The sequence below is a fragment of the Neofelis nebulosa genome, chromosome 16 (assembly GCF_028018385.1).
Source record: "Neofelis nebulosa isolate mNeoNeb1 chromosome 16, mNeoNeb1.pri, whole genome shotgun sequence".
Lineage (NCBI taxonomy): Eukaryota > Metazoa > Chordata > Mammalia > Carnivora > Felidae > Neofelis > Neofelis nebulosa.
The window spans coordinates 31534454-31552227 of NC_080797.1; the positions used below are offsets into that span (position 1 = coordinate 31534454).

Consider the following 17774-nt stretch of genomic DNA (forward strand, 5'->3'; position numbering starts at 1 on the left):
AAGAAAAACAATGAGCAAAAGATATCTGGAAGCAAGTTACTAAGAGGATATACACATGGATTATCAACCTAAAGAAAAGATTAGTCAACCTCATTAGGAATCAGGGAAATGCAAATTAAGTCACTCCCGATATTTTTAGCCAAAAGATTAGCGAAAACTAAAATACGAAATACGAAATGGCAGCATTGGAGAAAGTGCGGAGAATCTGCCCTGCTCACCGTGGGTAGGGCTATAAAGCGGTCTGGCTCTGAAAAGGCAAGAGGCTCTACCAAAAATGAAGATGTGGGCATTTTGGTCTAGAAGTTCCCCTTTAGGATATCCATCCTGGGGGGAAATACATACACGTATGCATGACAACACGAACGAGCAAACAAATGGGTTTGTGGAGACAGAGATTTAGCTCATTTGTAGTAACAGCAAAACCCCAAACTTCCTAAATGTCCATCATTGAGGGCACAGATACCTTTTTGTTCATCTATGTAATGAGCTGCTGTTCAAAAGAGTGTGGGAGATGTACGTGTAGCCACACAGAGAGACTCCAATTATAAATTAAGTTCTAAGGGGCACCCGGGTGGCTTAGACGGTGAAGTGACTAACTCTTGATTTCCACTCAGGTCGTGGCCTCACGGTTGGTGAGTTCAAGCCTCACGTCGGGCTCTGGGCTAACAGCGCAGAGCATGCTTGGGATTCTCTCCCTCTCCGTCTCCCTCTCCCTCTCTCTCTGTCTCTCTCTCAAAATAAACATTTTTTAAAAATAAAAAATAAATGAAGTTTCAAAAAAGCAAGTTTATAATAATGTGTCATGTGTGGACAGTTATGTTAAAAAAAAAACTATATGTTTTAATCTTTTTTTATGTTTATTTTTTATTTTTGAGAGACAGAGACAGACAGACAGACAGAGACAGAGACAGAGCACAAGTGGAGGAGGGGCAGAAAGAGAGGGAAACAGAATCCGAAGCAGGCTCCAGGTCCTGAGCTGTCAGCACAAAGCCCCACGTGGGGCTCGAACCCACGAACCGTGAGATCATGACCTGAGCAAACTCAGCCGCTTAACCAACTGAGCGACCCAGGTGCCCCTATGTTTTAATCTTTATGTTTGCAAATGTACAGCATAAGCTCTGAAAAAAGGTACATAGCACATTTTTTTACTGTGGGGAGCTCTGCAGAGAAAGGCAGAATTAAGACTGTTAAAAATCAGCACCCTTAATTTTCTCTATTCGAAACAGAAATAATTTTCCTAACCGGTGGTAACATGGACTCTTTCAGAAACCATGCATGAGTCCCGGTTAAAACCATTCCAGAGGCCTGACAGAATTGCAACCATGTTTTCTAGAACTAATCGCCCCTCATACTCTCAGGAGGGCTCAACCAGAGGGGAACAGTGAGTGCTTCCCATGCAGAAGGAAATTCAAATTTAGGAATGTGAAGCAGACCCAACAATTTCACAGTAAACATGGGGAGACTGGGATGCAAGTTTGGGGTACAACCTGCACAAACGGACTCAACCTCACTTGGTTTCTGCAGAGACCAGCGGTAACGTTTACAGGACTCGGTGAGAGCCATGGATGCCTTTTGGAACAAGTTAAAAAGCTGCACATTTGGTAATGTTGTTAGAAAACTGAAAATGTTTTCCCCGTAATTTACATGGGGGAATTGCTACATGCAAAAATCTGTAGTTAAATAGGTGGAGGAAGTGGAGAAGAAAAATAAAGGGCAAGGGGAAATGTCTCCCTCATGAAAGTGTTTGTTGGAGAGGTGGGTGGTATTTTGAAATTTTGTTCTTTTTTTTCCCCCCCCAATTCAAGTTGTGCTCTCCGGCATTTTTTCCTGTAAGGACAAGTATTATGCTTGGCCCTGCTCCAAAAGTGCTGGCTAAAATTCCTGCAACATTTTCTTCTCGAAATTCAACTCCCAGCAACACCAAAAATTCATTTGTATTTCAGAATTTCCAAAAACCTAAACATAAGGAAAGGGGAAAAAAATCAAAATCAAATAAAAGATGGTCAATTATAAACTGTCCCATATCTGAAGACCTTTCTTTCTTTTCTTTTTCTTTCTTTCTTTCTTTCTTTCTTTCTTTCTTTCTTTCTTTCTTTCTTTCTTTCTTTTCTTTCTTTCTTTCTTTCTTTCTTTCTTTTAAATATTTATTATTGAGAGAGAGAGAGAGAGAGAGAGAGAGAGAGAGAGAGACAGACAGAAGGGGAGGAGCAGAGAGAGAGCAGGGCAGAGGCTTCCAATCAGTCTGTACTGACAGTAGAGAGCCCGATGCGGGGCTCGAACCCATAACAGTGAGATCATGACCTCCACCGAAGTCACTTAACCAACTGAGGCAATCAGGGTGCCCCCCGAAGACATTTCTTTCATTCTTTTTTTTTTTTTTTTAATTTTTAAAATTATTTTTACTTTTTTATTTTTGAGAGGGAGGGAGGGAGAACAAGTGGGGAAGGGGCAGAGAGAGGAAGACCGGATCTGAAGCAGGCCCTGTGCTGACAGCAGAGAGCCCAATGCGGGGCTCAAACCCATGAACCACGAGATCCCAACCTGAGCCCAAGTCAGCCACTCAACGGACTGAGCCCCCCAGGCGCCCCAAAGACATTTATTTCCATAGGACCTTTTACATTCCGGTTCGACTCTTCAGTCTAAACAAACCAACAAACAAACCTCTCTAGTAAGGTCACTGTGACAACAAAGGGGAATCAGCTCAAGTTCTCTCCCTGGGAGTCCCCGTATCTGTTACAGCAGGAGCTGTATCAGTCAGGATCGGCCAGTTCTGCTGAGGCAACAAAGAGCCCCAAGATCTCCAAGGTTCAAAACCGCCCCAAGTTTACTCCTTGCTCTTGCAAGTCAATGGGGTGTCCTGATCGTCCCAGACCCAGGCTGACAGAGCGGTCACCATCGCCAGCCTTGTGGTCACCACACAAAAAGGAGAGCGAGAACTCTGGAGACTCCACAACCAGCAAGGAAATGTGGAGTGTCGCAGTTATGTTGTTCTTGATACAACCCATTGGCCAGAACTAGTCACACAGTGGCCTCACCTGTGACAGACATCCAGGAGCACCCTTCTCTCGTGCCCAGGGTAAGGGGGAACTACAATTATTTGAAGAACGGCAACAAACAATAAATAGCCAACGGCTTTTCAAAACCACTAGAAAGGAGACTAGAAAATAGGCTGAGTTTTTTAAATGTGATTTTATCATCAAAATGGATGTACTATTATTCTGAATTCCCTCTGGCTGGCAATACTTCCGCGACAAGCTCCAGGTTGAGAAACCCTTTATCCCCATCAGGGTTGTCTTTACAAGTTTAAGTTTGTGGCCCAAATCCATAAACCATCCTACCTTCTGTGAGTGTTTCCTGGGAAGTGAAAAATAAACTTTCTATATTTTAATTTTTGATAGATTTTTGCTTCTCAAGAAAGGAAGTATGACTAATTAGGAGGTCGACTGAATTAGTGAGGGCATCAACCTTTTCCCGTTTTACCTTCTTATTTTGGCATAACAAGATGCCCAGCAAGAGAAATGTCGAGTGTCGAGTGTTTATATATATAAACAAATAAAATCAGAAATGTGATTTGCCAGTTCAATCAAATGTCTAAACGGGAAGTGGGCAGCTATCAATCACCTAAGACATCATGCTGGCTTACTTAATGCAGAATTTCTGTTGTCTAATAAGCAGTTTCAACCTGCTAACTTGCATTATTTATCAAGTACGCAATGTACTGTTGCCGAATTCATTGGTCAAGACAGCCACTGAGAATGTGCCATCTCATTCCCGAACTGAGTGGATTTTCCCCTCGTGTTGCAAGAATTCTGTAGACTTATGCCATCGGACTGTTTTCTCGTTTTTCACTTGTCTTGACCCGCTCAACAACGCGGCCGGCTATCTCTCCGAGTAGATCACCGGAAGGGAAATTCAACATCATAGATTTGATTCTGACATTGGCTCGTGCTCAGTGTAGGTTCCCTCAGAAGCATATGCTGAGAAAAGAACTCAAATGCGAACAATTTTAAGGGAATGGGGAAGTGATATAGGGAAGAAGAAATAGGAAATAAATGGCATGTTTCAAGCCAATTACCACTCTGGGCAACTGGGCTTAATCCCACTGGGGAAGTCTCAAAACCCATGTAGACACATTCTTTAGATTTACCCACCCTGGCAGGTGAGGGGGCTGGGGTATTGATACACCTGTCAGTCATTACTTAGGCTGCTCCCAGGAAGCACTGGTTCATGGGCAGCAAGGTGGCCTACAGGCCAGAAGAGTCCTCAAGCAAAGAAATGCAGCTGCTGGAAGTCAGAAGTCGGGCCAGCGTGCACTGCAGTGGTGAGGATGAAGGGATACAGGCGAGGGCACAACATTTGCTATAGCTGTTAACTCACTGATAATGGCCACCAGCTCTGAGTCTAACTTCAGCCAAATGCCTTGTTATTGGTCACTAGAAGAATCCCACTGAGCGACACACGCCCATATTTCTAACCTAACCGTAGTTAAAATAGCAGAGAACCAAGATAGTTATTTTTAATATACTTAGGACGAGTAAAACTAATGACAAACCAGAAAGAAAAGATTAGAATTCACAAAACTCCAGTTACACAGCAAAAGCAACATTTCCCAAAGTGAAAAAAAGGTTCCCAGGCCAAAAAATAAAAAGGCTCGGGAACACTCCCTCCAAACTCAACCACGACATCTGACTTGACTGTCTTCTCAGCTTTTGTCACGACCAGACACGATGTATTCTTTATTTCATGTACAGATTTACTTGTTTACTGGTTGCTTCATATCATTTGATTGCTTCCTAAGTTATAGAACACAGACTCAAAAGCTGGAAAGGGGAGTTAATATGGCTTATAAGAAGTATTAATGTCTTATATACGTCTTATAAGACGGCAAATTTATTTCTGAGTTTCAAGATGGAGATCCAGCAGCTGGGCCACTGATGGGTGAGGTGTATTTAAAATTTACAGTCAGGAGCCCAGCTTCTCTGACACACCAGAAAGTGGGGTGCTCTAACAATTGTCCAGACCTGTAATGGGTTCTTCTGAGACATGGGGTATTCCTCACTGTGAATGCAGAGTTCTGATCTAAGGAGGGGAGCCTCGCTCCTAGAAAACCCTATGTCCAACACTTGGTTCTTGCACAATATCCCATTAAAGAATGGTTATTGAATTCATTGTTGGAGTCTCCATTTAACAAAAGAATTCTGAATGTGATTGGCCATTTTAAAAATTAATTCGAAAACTGTTTAGCAGTATCTACTAAAGTTGAACATATAAGTAGCCTATGACCCAACACTTCAACTCTTGAGACTATAACCAACAAAAATGAACACATGTGTTCACCAAAAAAACCCATATAACAGAATCCATAACAACGCTATTTGTAACAGCCCTAAAAGGAAAGCTACTCAAATGGCCCCAAAAGGAAAAGAATAAGTAAAGAGTGGCATATTCACATCATAGAACACTGTATGGCCAAAACAATGATCACACACACAATAACATAGACACAAATACAGTGTTGAATGGAAGAAACCTGATAGAGAAGACTACATACTATGTGATTCCATTTAATTAAGTTCCAAGAACATAAAAACTATCTCTGATGTTAGAAGTCAGGAGAGTGGTTACCCCGGGGTGGTGTGAATTCAGGATGAGGCATAAGGTGAGTTTCTGTGGTTTTGGCAACATTCTATTTCTTGATCTAGGTGTTGGTTATTATTTTAGTTCCCATACCAAATTACCACAAACTTGAATGTTTAACACAATAGAAATGTATCTCTCCCAGTTCTGGAAGCCCGAAGTCAGAACTCAAGGTCTCAGCAGGACCAGTTCCCCGCTGAAGGCTCGAGGGGACAATCCACTTCTCGGCTCTTCCAGCTACTGGTGGCCCCAGCTGTTCCTTATGGCTGGAACTCCCCCTTCTCTGCCTCTGTCTTTATGTGGCCTTCTCCTCCATGTCTGTGTCTTCTCTCCTGTCTCTTATAAGGACATTTGCCATTGGATTTAGGGCCCACCTGGGAAATCCAGGACGATCCCATCTCAAGATCTCTTATCTAATTATATCTCCAAAGACCTCCCTCCAAATAAGGTCATATTCACAGGCTTCCAGGGACCACCAGTCAACCCATTACAGGGTGTGAAATTTTAGCCAGCAATGCATGCATGCACTTTTCTGGTTATATGCTACACATCTGTGAGGAATTTTTTTTTAAGTCAGCTTACAACTTTTTAGAGATAGATTTGTTAGGGCACCTTGGGGGGCGCAGTCAGTTGAGCCCCTGACTCTTGATTTCGGCTCAGGTCATGATCCCAGGGTCATGGGATGGAGCCCCGTGTTGGGCTCCGCTCGCTGGGCATAGAGCCCGATTGGGATTCTCTCTCTCTCCCTCTGCCCCACTCCCCCACTCACATGTGTACACACACTCTCTCTCTCAAAGAAAAAAAGCACTTTAGAAATACACTTGTTCTGGGGCGCCTGGGTGGCTCAGTCAGTTAAGCGTCCGACTTCAGCTCAGGTCATGATCTCGCGCTCACAAGTTTGAGCCCCACGTCGGGCCCTGTGCTGACAGCTTGGAGCCTTCGGATTCTGTGTCTCCCTCTCTCTCTGCCCCTCCCCTGATTGCACTCTGTGGGTCTCTCTCTCTCTCAAAAAGAAATACACATTAAAAAAAATAACAAATACGTAAATAAATAAAAGAAATACACTTGTTCACCCACCATGAGGTATCTTACACACATCTAACAAAAAAGACGACCCCTGGCATTTTGTTGGCCACACGCCCACAGAGTTTTGTCTTCTCACAACATCCCATCCCCCTTCTGATCTTAGTCGAATATACAGAAACTTCATAGCAACTCACATGTATGGTTTTATCAAGTGACTTTCCCCCACCTTCTACTGCCCAAAGTGATGACATCCTTTAGCAAATTACAAGGCAGGGGCCATCCGAGAGTCTGGGCTCTGCACCGTGTCAGCTCAGAGAACCGGGCTGTAATTTTAGACAGATGTTAGTGAACTTGGGAATTCCTGGTGTGTGGACGTGTGCCTCCAACCCCAGATGGCAGGGAAAAGAGCCAGGACTCCTCACCCAGATGACCCAGAAAACGTTTCTTAATGAATCGTCCAGCGTGACTCACGCTGGCTCCCACATCTGGCAGATCTGGGTTACATCACTCACGGTCCTCAGTGTCCTGCGGGTTCCTGGGAACATGCCGCCCAGAGTCAAGTGCATCAGCTGCAGCGGCCGGCTGTATTCACACGCCTCTCTGCGTCATCCTGATGGCCACACGCTATGGGGCGGCTCCAGAGAAGGTGCCACCCCCCCACCCCAAGAGGCCACCTCCTCTTACTTTCCCATGGGCCTAAGAAGTCACCATGGAAGAAAAATGCCATGCCCGGAGGTGTCCAGGACAGAAGTGCATTCTCTGCTTTTCTACACTAACATCTCTGGCACCGTATCCCAACTGCATTAGCTTGTGTTAATCTGGAGAAGGGGGAAAAAAAAAAACAACACAAAACCCAACACACACACATAAAAACTTGGGCCATCCATATTCCTCGAATAGGCTCAGAGGAGGGGAGAAACAAACTGTACAGTATAAGCTTTGAAAGGATTCAGAAGATATATGATAAACAGCTCGTGGCAAGAGGCAAGGAGGTGACAATTTTCAGGGGGACAGGGACCTCTGGCACTCTGTTCCACTAGACCAAGTCCTGCTGTGTTCCCTCTATCACTTACAACGTCCCCAACACTCTCTAACAATCTGCCTGGCACCACATTCTTGCTTTATTAACTACGTATCCTGCAAGATCTTTATTTTGCATCCTTTTATTTACTGATCAGAACTGCCCTGAAGGCTGCTTCTGGGGCACCAGATCTCCCAGTAGCGCCCTATGGGGAAGTTCTTCATCCTCCTACTCATTACTAGAACATGACACAGTTCACATTCGTGAACTACAAGCCTCCCTTGTTCCACATCAATCCCCCCCTGCTCATTCAGAGCATGTTACAGCTGGAGGGGATATCTTCTTTTAATCATTAATTTCATTCTTTATGGATCAGATGCTGATCCATATTCTAATTTTGAAGACCAAAAAAAAAAAAGGGGGGGGAGGGGGGGAGAAGAAAAGGCTATGATTCTTTTTTTTTTTTTTTTTAACTTTTTTTTTTTTTTTTTTTAATTTATTTTTGGGACAGAGAGAGACAGAGCATGAATGGGGGAGGGGCAGAGAGAGAGGGAGACACAGAATCGGAAACAGGCTCCAGGCTCCGAGCCATCAGCCCAGAGCCTGACGCGGGGCTCGAACTCACGGACCGCGAGATCGTGACCTGGCTGAAGTCGGACGCTCAACCGACTGCGCCACCCAGGCGCCCCGAAAAGGCTATGATTCTGACAAGTGAAGTAATTCATCATCCCTGGCTAGATAATGACATACACGAGTATGACCCAGGTCTCCTCATTCTTGGATTCAAAATTACATCATGCAGCCTCATGAGTTTAAACAAGCAAAAAAGTCAATTAGAAGACTTTCAAGTTTGAGCTGAGATTTACAAATCTGTAGATACGTTCTAAAGAAATAATCAGAGGGGACGCCTGGGTGGCTCAGTCGGCTGGGCGTCCGACTTCGGCTGGGGTCACGATCTCACAGTTCATGGGTTTGAGCCCCTATCGGGCTCTGTGCTGACAGCTCAGAGCCTGGAGCCCGCTTTGGATTCTGTGTCTCCCTCTCTCCCTGCCCCTTTCCCGTTCACACTTTGTCTCACTTCGTCTCTCTCAAAAATAAATAAAGATTAAAAAAATCTTTTTTTACAAGAAAGAACCAGAAAGAAGACATAAAGAGAGGGGTGAAGAAAACATTTATTTACGTGTGGTCATTTTCCTGGGTGCACATTAGACTTGCCTGCAGGCCTTCCAACCCCCACGCCCAGGCCAGGCCTCAAAGCAAATGAACTCAGAGTCTCTGGACGTAGGGTTGAGTTGTCAGCACGAAACCAGGTGACTCCAACGGGCAGCACCACTGATTTACTGGAGTTTAGGCCAAAACAGATGTGCAGACACCATAACCAGAGTTCTCAAAAGAAGAAAAAGGAAAGAAAAGAGGAAGAAAAGGAGGCAGGAGGAGTCATTTGTATGACTTCAATCTACTTTGTTCATCTCTCTGTGCTTTAGCGGGGGAATCAGATGTAGGGTCAAACTGAGAAGGTCTACACCGGCAATCTCAGTCCAAACAAGGCCAGCTCCCCCCACCAAGCTGATTACCACTGAGGCATGTAGGCAACAGGTGAGGGGAGAAGGAAACAGAGCAAGCAATCAAGTCCTGTCCTCTAAGGGTAGTCACACACTGTCATTATACTGTCTTTCTCTGTTTTCTTGTCTTTTTTCTTTTTTTTAAGGAGTCCATTACATATGACCTGGCAATTCCATTTATGGGCGCATATCCAAAAGAATGGAAAGCAGGGACCCAAAGAAATATCTGTATGCCCACGTTCACAGCGACATAATTCACAACAGCCAAAAGGAGGAAGCAATCCATCTACCTGTGCACAGATGAATGGATAAACAAAATGTGGTATATCCATACGATGGAATATTATTTGGCCTGGAAAAGGCAGGGTATTCTGACGCAGGCTCCAACATGGATGAACCTCGAAGATGTCATGCTGAGTGAAATAAGCCGGCCACAAGGGTCCAATACTGCGCTTACATATGGTACTTTGAATAGTCCAATTCATAGAGACAGAAAGGGGTATGGTGGCTGCTGGGGGGCTGGGGAGAGGGGAAATGGAGAGTTAGTGTTCAATGGGTACAGAATTATTAATGCTACAGATAGTAGCACTAGCAATAGAACAAAATGGATGTACTTAATACCACTGAAATGTACTTTTTTGAGAGAGAGAGAGAGAGTGCATGCATGCGAGTAGGGGAGGGGTGGGGGGGGAGAGAGAGAGAATTTTAAGCGTGGAGCCTGATGGAGGACTCAATCTCATGACCACGATATCATCATGACCTGTGCCTAAATCAAGAGTCAGACGTTTAACTGACTGAGCCACCCACGTGTCCTGAAATGTACCTTTAAAAATAGTTAAGGGGGTATATTTTGTTATGCGTATTTTAACACATTTTCAAAAATAAAAAAAATAAAAAATAAAAAATAAAAAAGAGCCCATGTCATGTCCCTCATTTACTTCTCTCTGGTGTTCACGGCAGTTGCTAAAGACAAAATCCCAAAGGCAGAGATATCGTCTGTTAAACTGCGAAGCCTGAGGTCAGTGTCCAACATACCCCAGGCCCCTGGAATCTATCTGGCAGGCCTGGCTGACTCAACAAAGAGTTATAAAGCCTCACAAATCCCCCAGGGCACGTGGAGGCCCGGCTGGCAGGCCTTGCGTTCCATGTTATGTAACAAGCAGGTTGCCAACTTTCAAACAACACGAGGTGAATTCCGATGTGCTCCACGTCTGGGAACAGCCAACTGGTGATTAATTCCCAAATAACTCCATATGGGGCCTAGTCCTAATTCCCAGATGCAGTAGTCCCACCTAATTTGTGAGTTGAGAAATCTCAGGTCTTCTCTTTGATAGGGATCGACTCGAACGTATTTTGAAAGAGGGGCTTATCTTTCTTCTTTTCCCTCCTTTCTGCTCAGTATTCTAGAGGCAAAGAAAAACCCCAGCAAGAAGAAAATGCCTCTAGCGACTGCTCGGAGCTGCCTGGCAATCCGAAGCTTTCAAGCGAGTAAGGTTTCTCCTTTACGGACATCCCTGAAACAGGCAGAAGAAAAACATGGCAGGTGTTCTCTGGTCAGTGATCCTAACTCATTCCCTCAATCAGTCTGTGATAGATCCTATACAGGGAATGACATATGAAGATGTTTTCTAAGGGAAGGCACGTCAGCCCTAGAGGCGGGTCACCAAGCACATGTGTCTGAGCTCTGGCCAGGTGTCTAAATAAACCCGGGGCCCCACAACAGCTCTCCCACTCGGCCGAGAAAGTCTGTCCCAATGATTCACCATGAAGCCCAAAGTTTAGCAGCTGGAAGAATGTACACTTTCCTCTTTCTTAAGAGTTTGCAAATTAACAGTTCTGCCAGAAGCCAATCATTCAATGGGAGTTGGATTAAGTCCTTGGACACCCTTCCACTGAGCTCAGACAGACACAGGAAAACACTCACTGGTTTCTTTGGCATAAAGTTCTGCAAAATAAAAGAAATTTCTCTAAATGTGAGTAATAACAGAAAAGGCGGGAGGCTCTTGTTCGTGGAGGGAAAGGGAAATCTACCTTGAATGGTGTGACTCGTGTATTCTGAGGTCTAACTTGTGCTCGTATACGTTTTTTTCTATGTAGGTATTTAGGAATACATGCCACAATACTCTTTAATATACAACATACAACTTTGGGGACTCTGGATGAGAGCCTGAAGGGTGAGGGTTTCCTGCCTCTGAATCGCCACCACCTTCCCTGCTCCTAAAGCACAGCCTGTCAGTCAACTATAGTCCTCGTTACATGTCTGGATTCAAAATGCTATCTCCCTGCCTCTCCCTACACTCGTGTTTGCCCCCATCTGATTGTCCTCAGGTGGAAAGGAGAAGACCCCCTGGCTCACAGTTGCCACTCATGCTTCATGATTTCTACAAGGCTCTCTGGAGTCTATGGATCCAGGAAGTTCACGAAGTTCATGGACAGCAGTATCCCAGCGGCACACTGGTAACGACCTCCGGTCAAAGTCATCTTCTCATTAAGTCTTGGGGCGCAGACATAAGGCTAGCAAACTACGTATGGCCACAGGAGGAAAAAAAGGTGTGTTTTCCACCATTACTTCCTTAAAGGCATGCCAAGCACCATATGTAAGTTAATAATAGTCTATCCCTTCCTTTGCCCTTAAGAGAGAATTCAGCTCATGCAGTCCCACCATCACTATATATAAAGTGTTCATTATATACATAGCCCAACACTAAGATAATATACTCTATTCCAAAACACTGCCAAGACTCTGAGAGCATCTTCTGGCACCCTGAAACAGTGGAGTGACCATAAATTAGGTAAAAGGAGAAATTTCTTAGTACATTTCAGAAAAAAAAAATCAAAATAACCCCCAGCAACAGAATTTCATGTGTAAACAACTCTCACATGTTCAAGTTTCAGCTTAATCAACTGTGACTCTTGATATTTTATTTAATACATCTAGGAAGCATCACCAAAAGAATAATTTTAATATTGCTTCTAAATTCAATTAGAAGGGTTACATTTTTATGACAGTGTAACATTTGCAGGGCCCTTCTCTCATACACAAGTTATTAAATCCCCGCAGTCCCTTAATCCACACTGCAGACTAATCTAATGCATTTAAGCCGCCCTTGAGAAGCTATCCCTCAGCTCGTGGCTCGCCCAGCATGATAGCTTTCGCTTTTCTGACCTAAGAAGTCATTTTCTTTTCCCTCTTGACATCTTAAGAGTCATCTTTAATAATGTTTTTTTTTCGTAGTTGCAATGTCTTTCAACTCCTGATGTTCCAGACTGACTTGGCAAGTCCATTCTTCTCTGATAGAAATACCCATCCGCTGAGATAGAGTGCCAGCTCTACCCAAGCACACCATCCAGCAGACACCCTGTTACAAAATCCACAAATCCAGATGAAAATCCAGACGCTTTCCAACACGCTCCACACATTTCCTACTGTGCCCACGACAGATGCTCCCAGTAGCACAGCCACCGGGAAACTGACAAACACACACAGGATGTAGCCAAGGGGTTGGGAGTGGGTACCCTGTGACCACACTACTAACTACTGAGAGAAGTCATGGGTCTCTCGGAGTCTCTGTTTCCCCATTTGTAAGATGGGAAGACTAGTTGTAATCACCTGCGTTGACACAATGTCCGAGAGTCAAAAGAAACCCTAGTACTCAGCATGATGTTTGAAGTTGTCATTAATTGTTAGTCTGCTTTCTTAGGGAATCGTTCTAATATTTTCATAGGTCCTGGGTCACCTCACTGGCTCACTCAGTGGAGTGTCCAGCTCTTGATCTTAGGGTCATGAGTTTGAGTCCCACATTGAATGTAGAGATTAAACTTATTAAATAATCTTTAAAAAAAATTTTTGGCGGGGGGGATGCCTGGGTGGCTCAGTTGGTTGGGCGTCCGACTTCAGCTCAGGTCATGATCTCGCAGTCTATGGGTTCAAGCCCCGCATCAGGCTCTGTGGTGACAGGTCAGAGCCTGGAGCCTGCTTTGGATTCTGTGTCTCCCTCTCTCTGCGCCTTCCCTGCTCGCACTCTGTCTCTCTCTCAAAAAGTAAATAAACATTAAAAAAAATAACAATAACAATACAATTTTGGTTTCACGGGTCCAGACTAATGGGCCAAGCAAGAACCACTAAGTCCTAAATTAGGGTTCCACCGCCTTTAATATTTTTTTTTCAGAACCAGGTCAGATATAAATTAATAATGACAGCCACCCCTAGAGAATTACACCAGCTTACGTGATGACTGAACTAAAGATGAATTCTTGGGTATAAAGTCAGGATGGTCCCAATTTAGAATAACAAAACGTGTCAACAGAGGCCTCTGTTTTTCATCTGGAAGACACTGGCTACAAATTATCTCAAGCTTAACAGAAATCTTAATTAGGCTGAGCTAGCGAGTAAGCATTAGCATGAGTATCCAGGACTCTGACAGCAACCTTCTGAGGTGGGTGCGGTGCCCATAGCGCGGGTAAGAAAACGGGATAAAGAAACCGGTTAATAGGGATGAAGAGAGCATAGAGAGCATGGCTAATCCACGACAACCAACAGCGTCGGCAACATTATAAAACTTACTCCTCTTCAGCTACAAACCGAGCTGTGTTTTGAAAATTGAGATCAATATGCTTTTCAAGCAGAAAAAGCACAACGTAAAGTACCAAGTCCCCTCAGGCTACCTACCAATCCAGGCGGTTGGCCCCTCTCTGTAAACGTCCCATTCGCCCCTTCTGCTCTCAGCTGGGTGGGTGGGGGATGCGTGGACGGGCAGATGGACGTACAGTCTTTGAAATCGATAAAACCAGAAGTCATAAAACATCTCCCAAAACATTTGCAATCATTAAACCGGAATCATGTCCCCAAAGAGACAATCCATCTTAATGTTGGTCAAAAGAACGTCAGTTAAGAAAATTATTTTACTGTACTGTTTTTCAGTTCTTTGATCACTTTATAATAAGGAAATATTTTATTTTTGTTGTCACTGTGCGAGTTCCACTCTCGGAGCTCTGAACAAGAGTTTAAAAAAGACAGGGGTGCCTGGGTGGCTCACGGTTAGGTGTCCAACTTCGGCTCAGGTCATGATCTCGCGGTTCATGAGTTCAAGCCCCACGTCAGGCTCCGTGCTGACTGCTCAGAGCCTGGAGCCTGCTATGGATTCCATGTCTTCCTTGCTCTCTGCCCCTGCCCTGCTCACACTCTGACTCTCTGTCTCTCTCAAAAATAATAAGACATTATGGGGCGCCTGGGTGGCGCAGTCGGTTAAGCGTCCGACTTCAGCCAGGTCACGATCTCGCGGTCCGTGAGTTCGAGCCCCGCGTCGGGCTCTGGGCCGATGGCTCAGAGCCTGGAGCCTGTTTCCGATTCTGTGTCTCCCTCTCTCTGCCCCTCCCCCGTTCATGCTCTGTCTCTCTCTGTCTCAAAAATAAATAAACATTAAAAAAAGAAAAAGAAAAAAAAAGATTCTCTCTCTCTGGGCTGGCATGTCACCTCCCCCACCCTTTAGGTACAGGTGTGACCTTGAGCCCCTTGCCTAACCTCCTTGGGCCTCAGATTCACCACCAGTGAAAGGTAAAGTAGGGATAATGCTAATATCTGCCTCAAAGGATTGTTATGAGGACGAAATTGAATAATGCCCAGTTTTAGCCCTTCCCCAGATCAGACGCTTGCAGACAGTGGAGCCACGCACTCGCCCTTGGCCGATGAGTGGCATCTTTCTAGCCCGTTCACACCGCTTTACTCTAATTCTGCATCTCCAAGAGGTGCCTGGGTTCTGGGCAACGGGGTATCTCATAATGGGGGACTGAAAATTCCCTGAATACAGCTGCATATGGAGGTCATTTTCTGCATTTTAAATGTCCTGGGTCCTCCGCGCCACAAAGCCCTCTCCCACCCTTGCATCCCCCCACCCCCACCCCCGGCAGCAAGGGCATTTCTTCCCACTACTCCTGCTCCACACTACAAGGACGGTGTCCAAGCAAGCCCTTAGATGGGGCTTTGGCCTTGTAATTTACCTAGATCTAGCGCCCCACCAACCCCCAGATTAAATTTTTATTCACTGTTCTGATATATTAATTTTGCTTTTCTTCCCTTTTGCAGGTAAGTCACTGATTTTTCTTTTTTTTCCCCCTCACGGAATAGATTCCAATTTCCCAAAGATTTCAATAATCTCCCCAGCTGTCTGGCCACCCCGCAGGACCTGCCCGTTCCCCTCCAGGACTACGGCCTCCTGGCCTCCTCCAAGTGGGGTCTCAAGAGCCCCCCACCTACCCCCCACGGCTCCGCAGTCAGGCGGCCAACCCGCCTGTGAGGTACACAGCGCACCCACCCCGCCCCAGCCAACACACCTTACACTTACACACACACTCCGTGAAGAGTTGCGAATGGGAAGCCGCCGGAAGCCCGACGGCAGCAGGTTTATTACCACGGTTCTTTCCAAATGCAAAATCCGGCCCACGAGCTCAGGGATTCGAATTCCTCAACTTGCCGCACCCTGCAACTCACCCGCACGCGGACGCGTCTACGTACGCACAAAACTCCCCCGCACGTGACCTCAGCCCCACGCAGCCTCCCACGACCTCTCCCACCCCGCTACGCTGAAGCGCACACTGGACCGACCCGGGTGTGGAAGTCCCTTCCCGCGCCACCGCCTCGAGTCTCACCGTGTCCCCGGGCCGGGGCGCCCCGAGGCCCGTCGCTGTTCCTTGCGCGGCCCTCCAGGCGGCGGCGGCGGCGGCAGAGCCCGGGAGGGGCACGAGGGTCCCGGTCTCCCTTCTCGTCCGCTTGCGGCCGGGCTGGCGGGGACGGGCCGAGGCGGCCTCAGTACAGCCCCAGGATGGCGGCGCCCACGTCCTTGGAGGGCCGGCGCTCCTCCACCAGAAAGTTGCTCATACTCTCCGACTTGATGAGCAGGTTGCAGCCCAGGAAGAACACGCCGAAGACCACGGTGAGCGACAGCACGCAGAGCACAGCGATCTGCGCCACGCGCGACACCCACAGGCTGCGCTCGTCGGGCGCCAGCCCCGCGGGGACCCCGTCGGTGGCGGCCAGCGGCGCGCCCCCGGGGCAGCAGCCCAGCCACGTGCCCAGCCCGTGGCTGCGGTTCCCCAGGGTGGCCCCGCCGCCGCAGCCGCCCAAGCCGCCCGCCGCCTCCAGGCCGCTGTGGTTCAGGAAGGTCGCGTTCTTCGCAGCACGGCGCCCGGGGTCTCGGCGCGCCGGCCGGGGCGCGCGGGGAGGCTGGCCGGCGCCTGCGCTCTCGGAGATGCTGGGGTCCATCCGCGGGCGGGGAGAGGGGAAGGCGGGAGGCCGCCCGCGCGCCGGCACCCCTCGGGCCGCCTGGCCCTGGGCACCGGGCGGGAAGCGGCGGCCCGGAGGAACGAGCAACAGGCTGCGCGGGAGCTGCATCCGGAAAGCCGAGCGCGGGTCGCGGTTGCCTGCTGCGCGGCTCGCCGGCCCCGCCGCCCCTCCCCTAGCAACGGCCCCGCCCCCTCCCGCCTCCTTCCTGCTCCCCCCCCCCTGCGGCGCCCCCCACCCCCACCCCCCCGGAGTCCTCTGGGTCCGAGAAGCGGGCAGCCCCGCCCCGGGGGCAGTGGCGGAGGGTTTCGGGCTGGGAAATCTCCCCGAGGCGCCCATTCCGGGAATCGGTGCTCGTGGCGGTTCAGCTCCTCCTGAAGTCGGCCCTAAATTTCTGCTCCGCTCTTTGGCTCCCAGTAGACCTTCCTGGACATCAGAGAAGTAGCTCTCACCCCTGGCGTTGGCTGCCCTCCTCTCTCCCTTCTCCATTGGGGCGGTGGCGCTGGGTCCGAGCGGTCCCGCCACGCCCCTACCCGCTCCTCGCTGCAGTCCCCAGGCTGAAAGCTGTGGCTGCGGGGCGTGCTGTCTTCGTCCTTCCCACCCCACCCCCATCCTGCCCCATTTGATTTTTTGTTTTTAATTCAAAAAGAAGTTATTGAGGTCTCCCCCCACCCCCGTTCCTTTTGGCAAAAAACGCACCATTGCAAACTAGAAAGTATGGATTAGCAAAATGAAAAAAAAAATCGAAAACCTCAAAATCCTACCCCCCAGAGTGTCGACGTTACCACCTTGGTACAAAATCTGGGCTTTTTTTCTTTGCGAGTCTCCATACATTTATTCAAATAGAGATGCATTGTTAGTACCTACTGTTTTGTCATTTAATTGTGTATCTTTTCGTAGTGATAAATATTCATCTACAACAGTGGTTCTGAATATTCTGGAGGACTTATTATGTCGGGGTTGGGGGCCCCAGAATGTGCATTACTAATACCCTCACAGGTGATGTTCATGCTGCTTCCGGGTCCTGCTTTGAGAACTACTGATCTGTAATACAATTTTTAGTGAAGGAATGGTGTTTCAAGGGTAGAGACTACTACCATGTATTTAAGGAAGATGTTTATTTTTGGATATTTTAGTTGGCCCCCTTTTTTTGCATCAGAACCAATATTACCATAAAGAGCCTGTATCAAAGTGTATGCAAAAACTATTTTTTTCTTGATTTTTTGAACGATGGACCCACAGAATCCAAAGA

At 47.1% G+C, this 17774-nt stretch overlaps 2 protein-coding genes across 3 annotated transcripts in view; both read right to left on the reverse strand.

The window, feature by feature from the left end:
• LOC131497274 (cytoplasmic phosphatidylinositol transfer protein 1-like) overlaps positions 1-14190 on the reverse strand; it is a 138289-nt gene extending 124099 nt beyond the window's left edge. The window contains exon 1 of one of the 2 annotated variants that reach the window (XM_058703458.1): positions 13916-14190. In XM_058703458.1, coding sequence (XP_058559441.1) covers positions 13916-14044 — 129 coding nt within the window. In that variant the 5' untranslated portion in view covers positions 14045-14190. Of the gene's footprint in view, positions 1-9536; positions 9887-13915 lie in introns of those variants that run through there. The other variant, XM_058703457.1, reaches the window with a different exon arrangement.
• Positions 14191-15960: 1770 nt separating this feature from the next.
• LOC131496949 (reprimo-like protein) lies at positions 15961-16633 on the reverse strand. Its single transcript, XM_058702826.1, has one exon. The coding sequence runs from the start codon at positions 16631-16633 to the stop codon at positions 16049-16051; it is 585 nt and encodes a 194-aa protein (XP_058558809.1). The 3' UTR covers positions 15961-16048.
• Positions 16634-17774: the final 1141 nt, after the last annotated feature.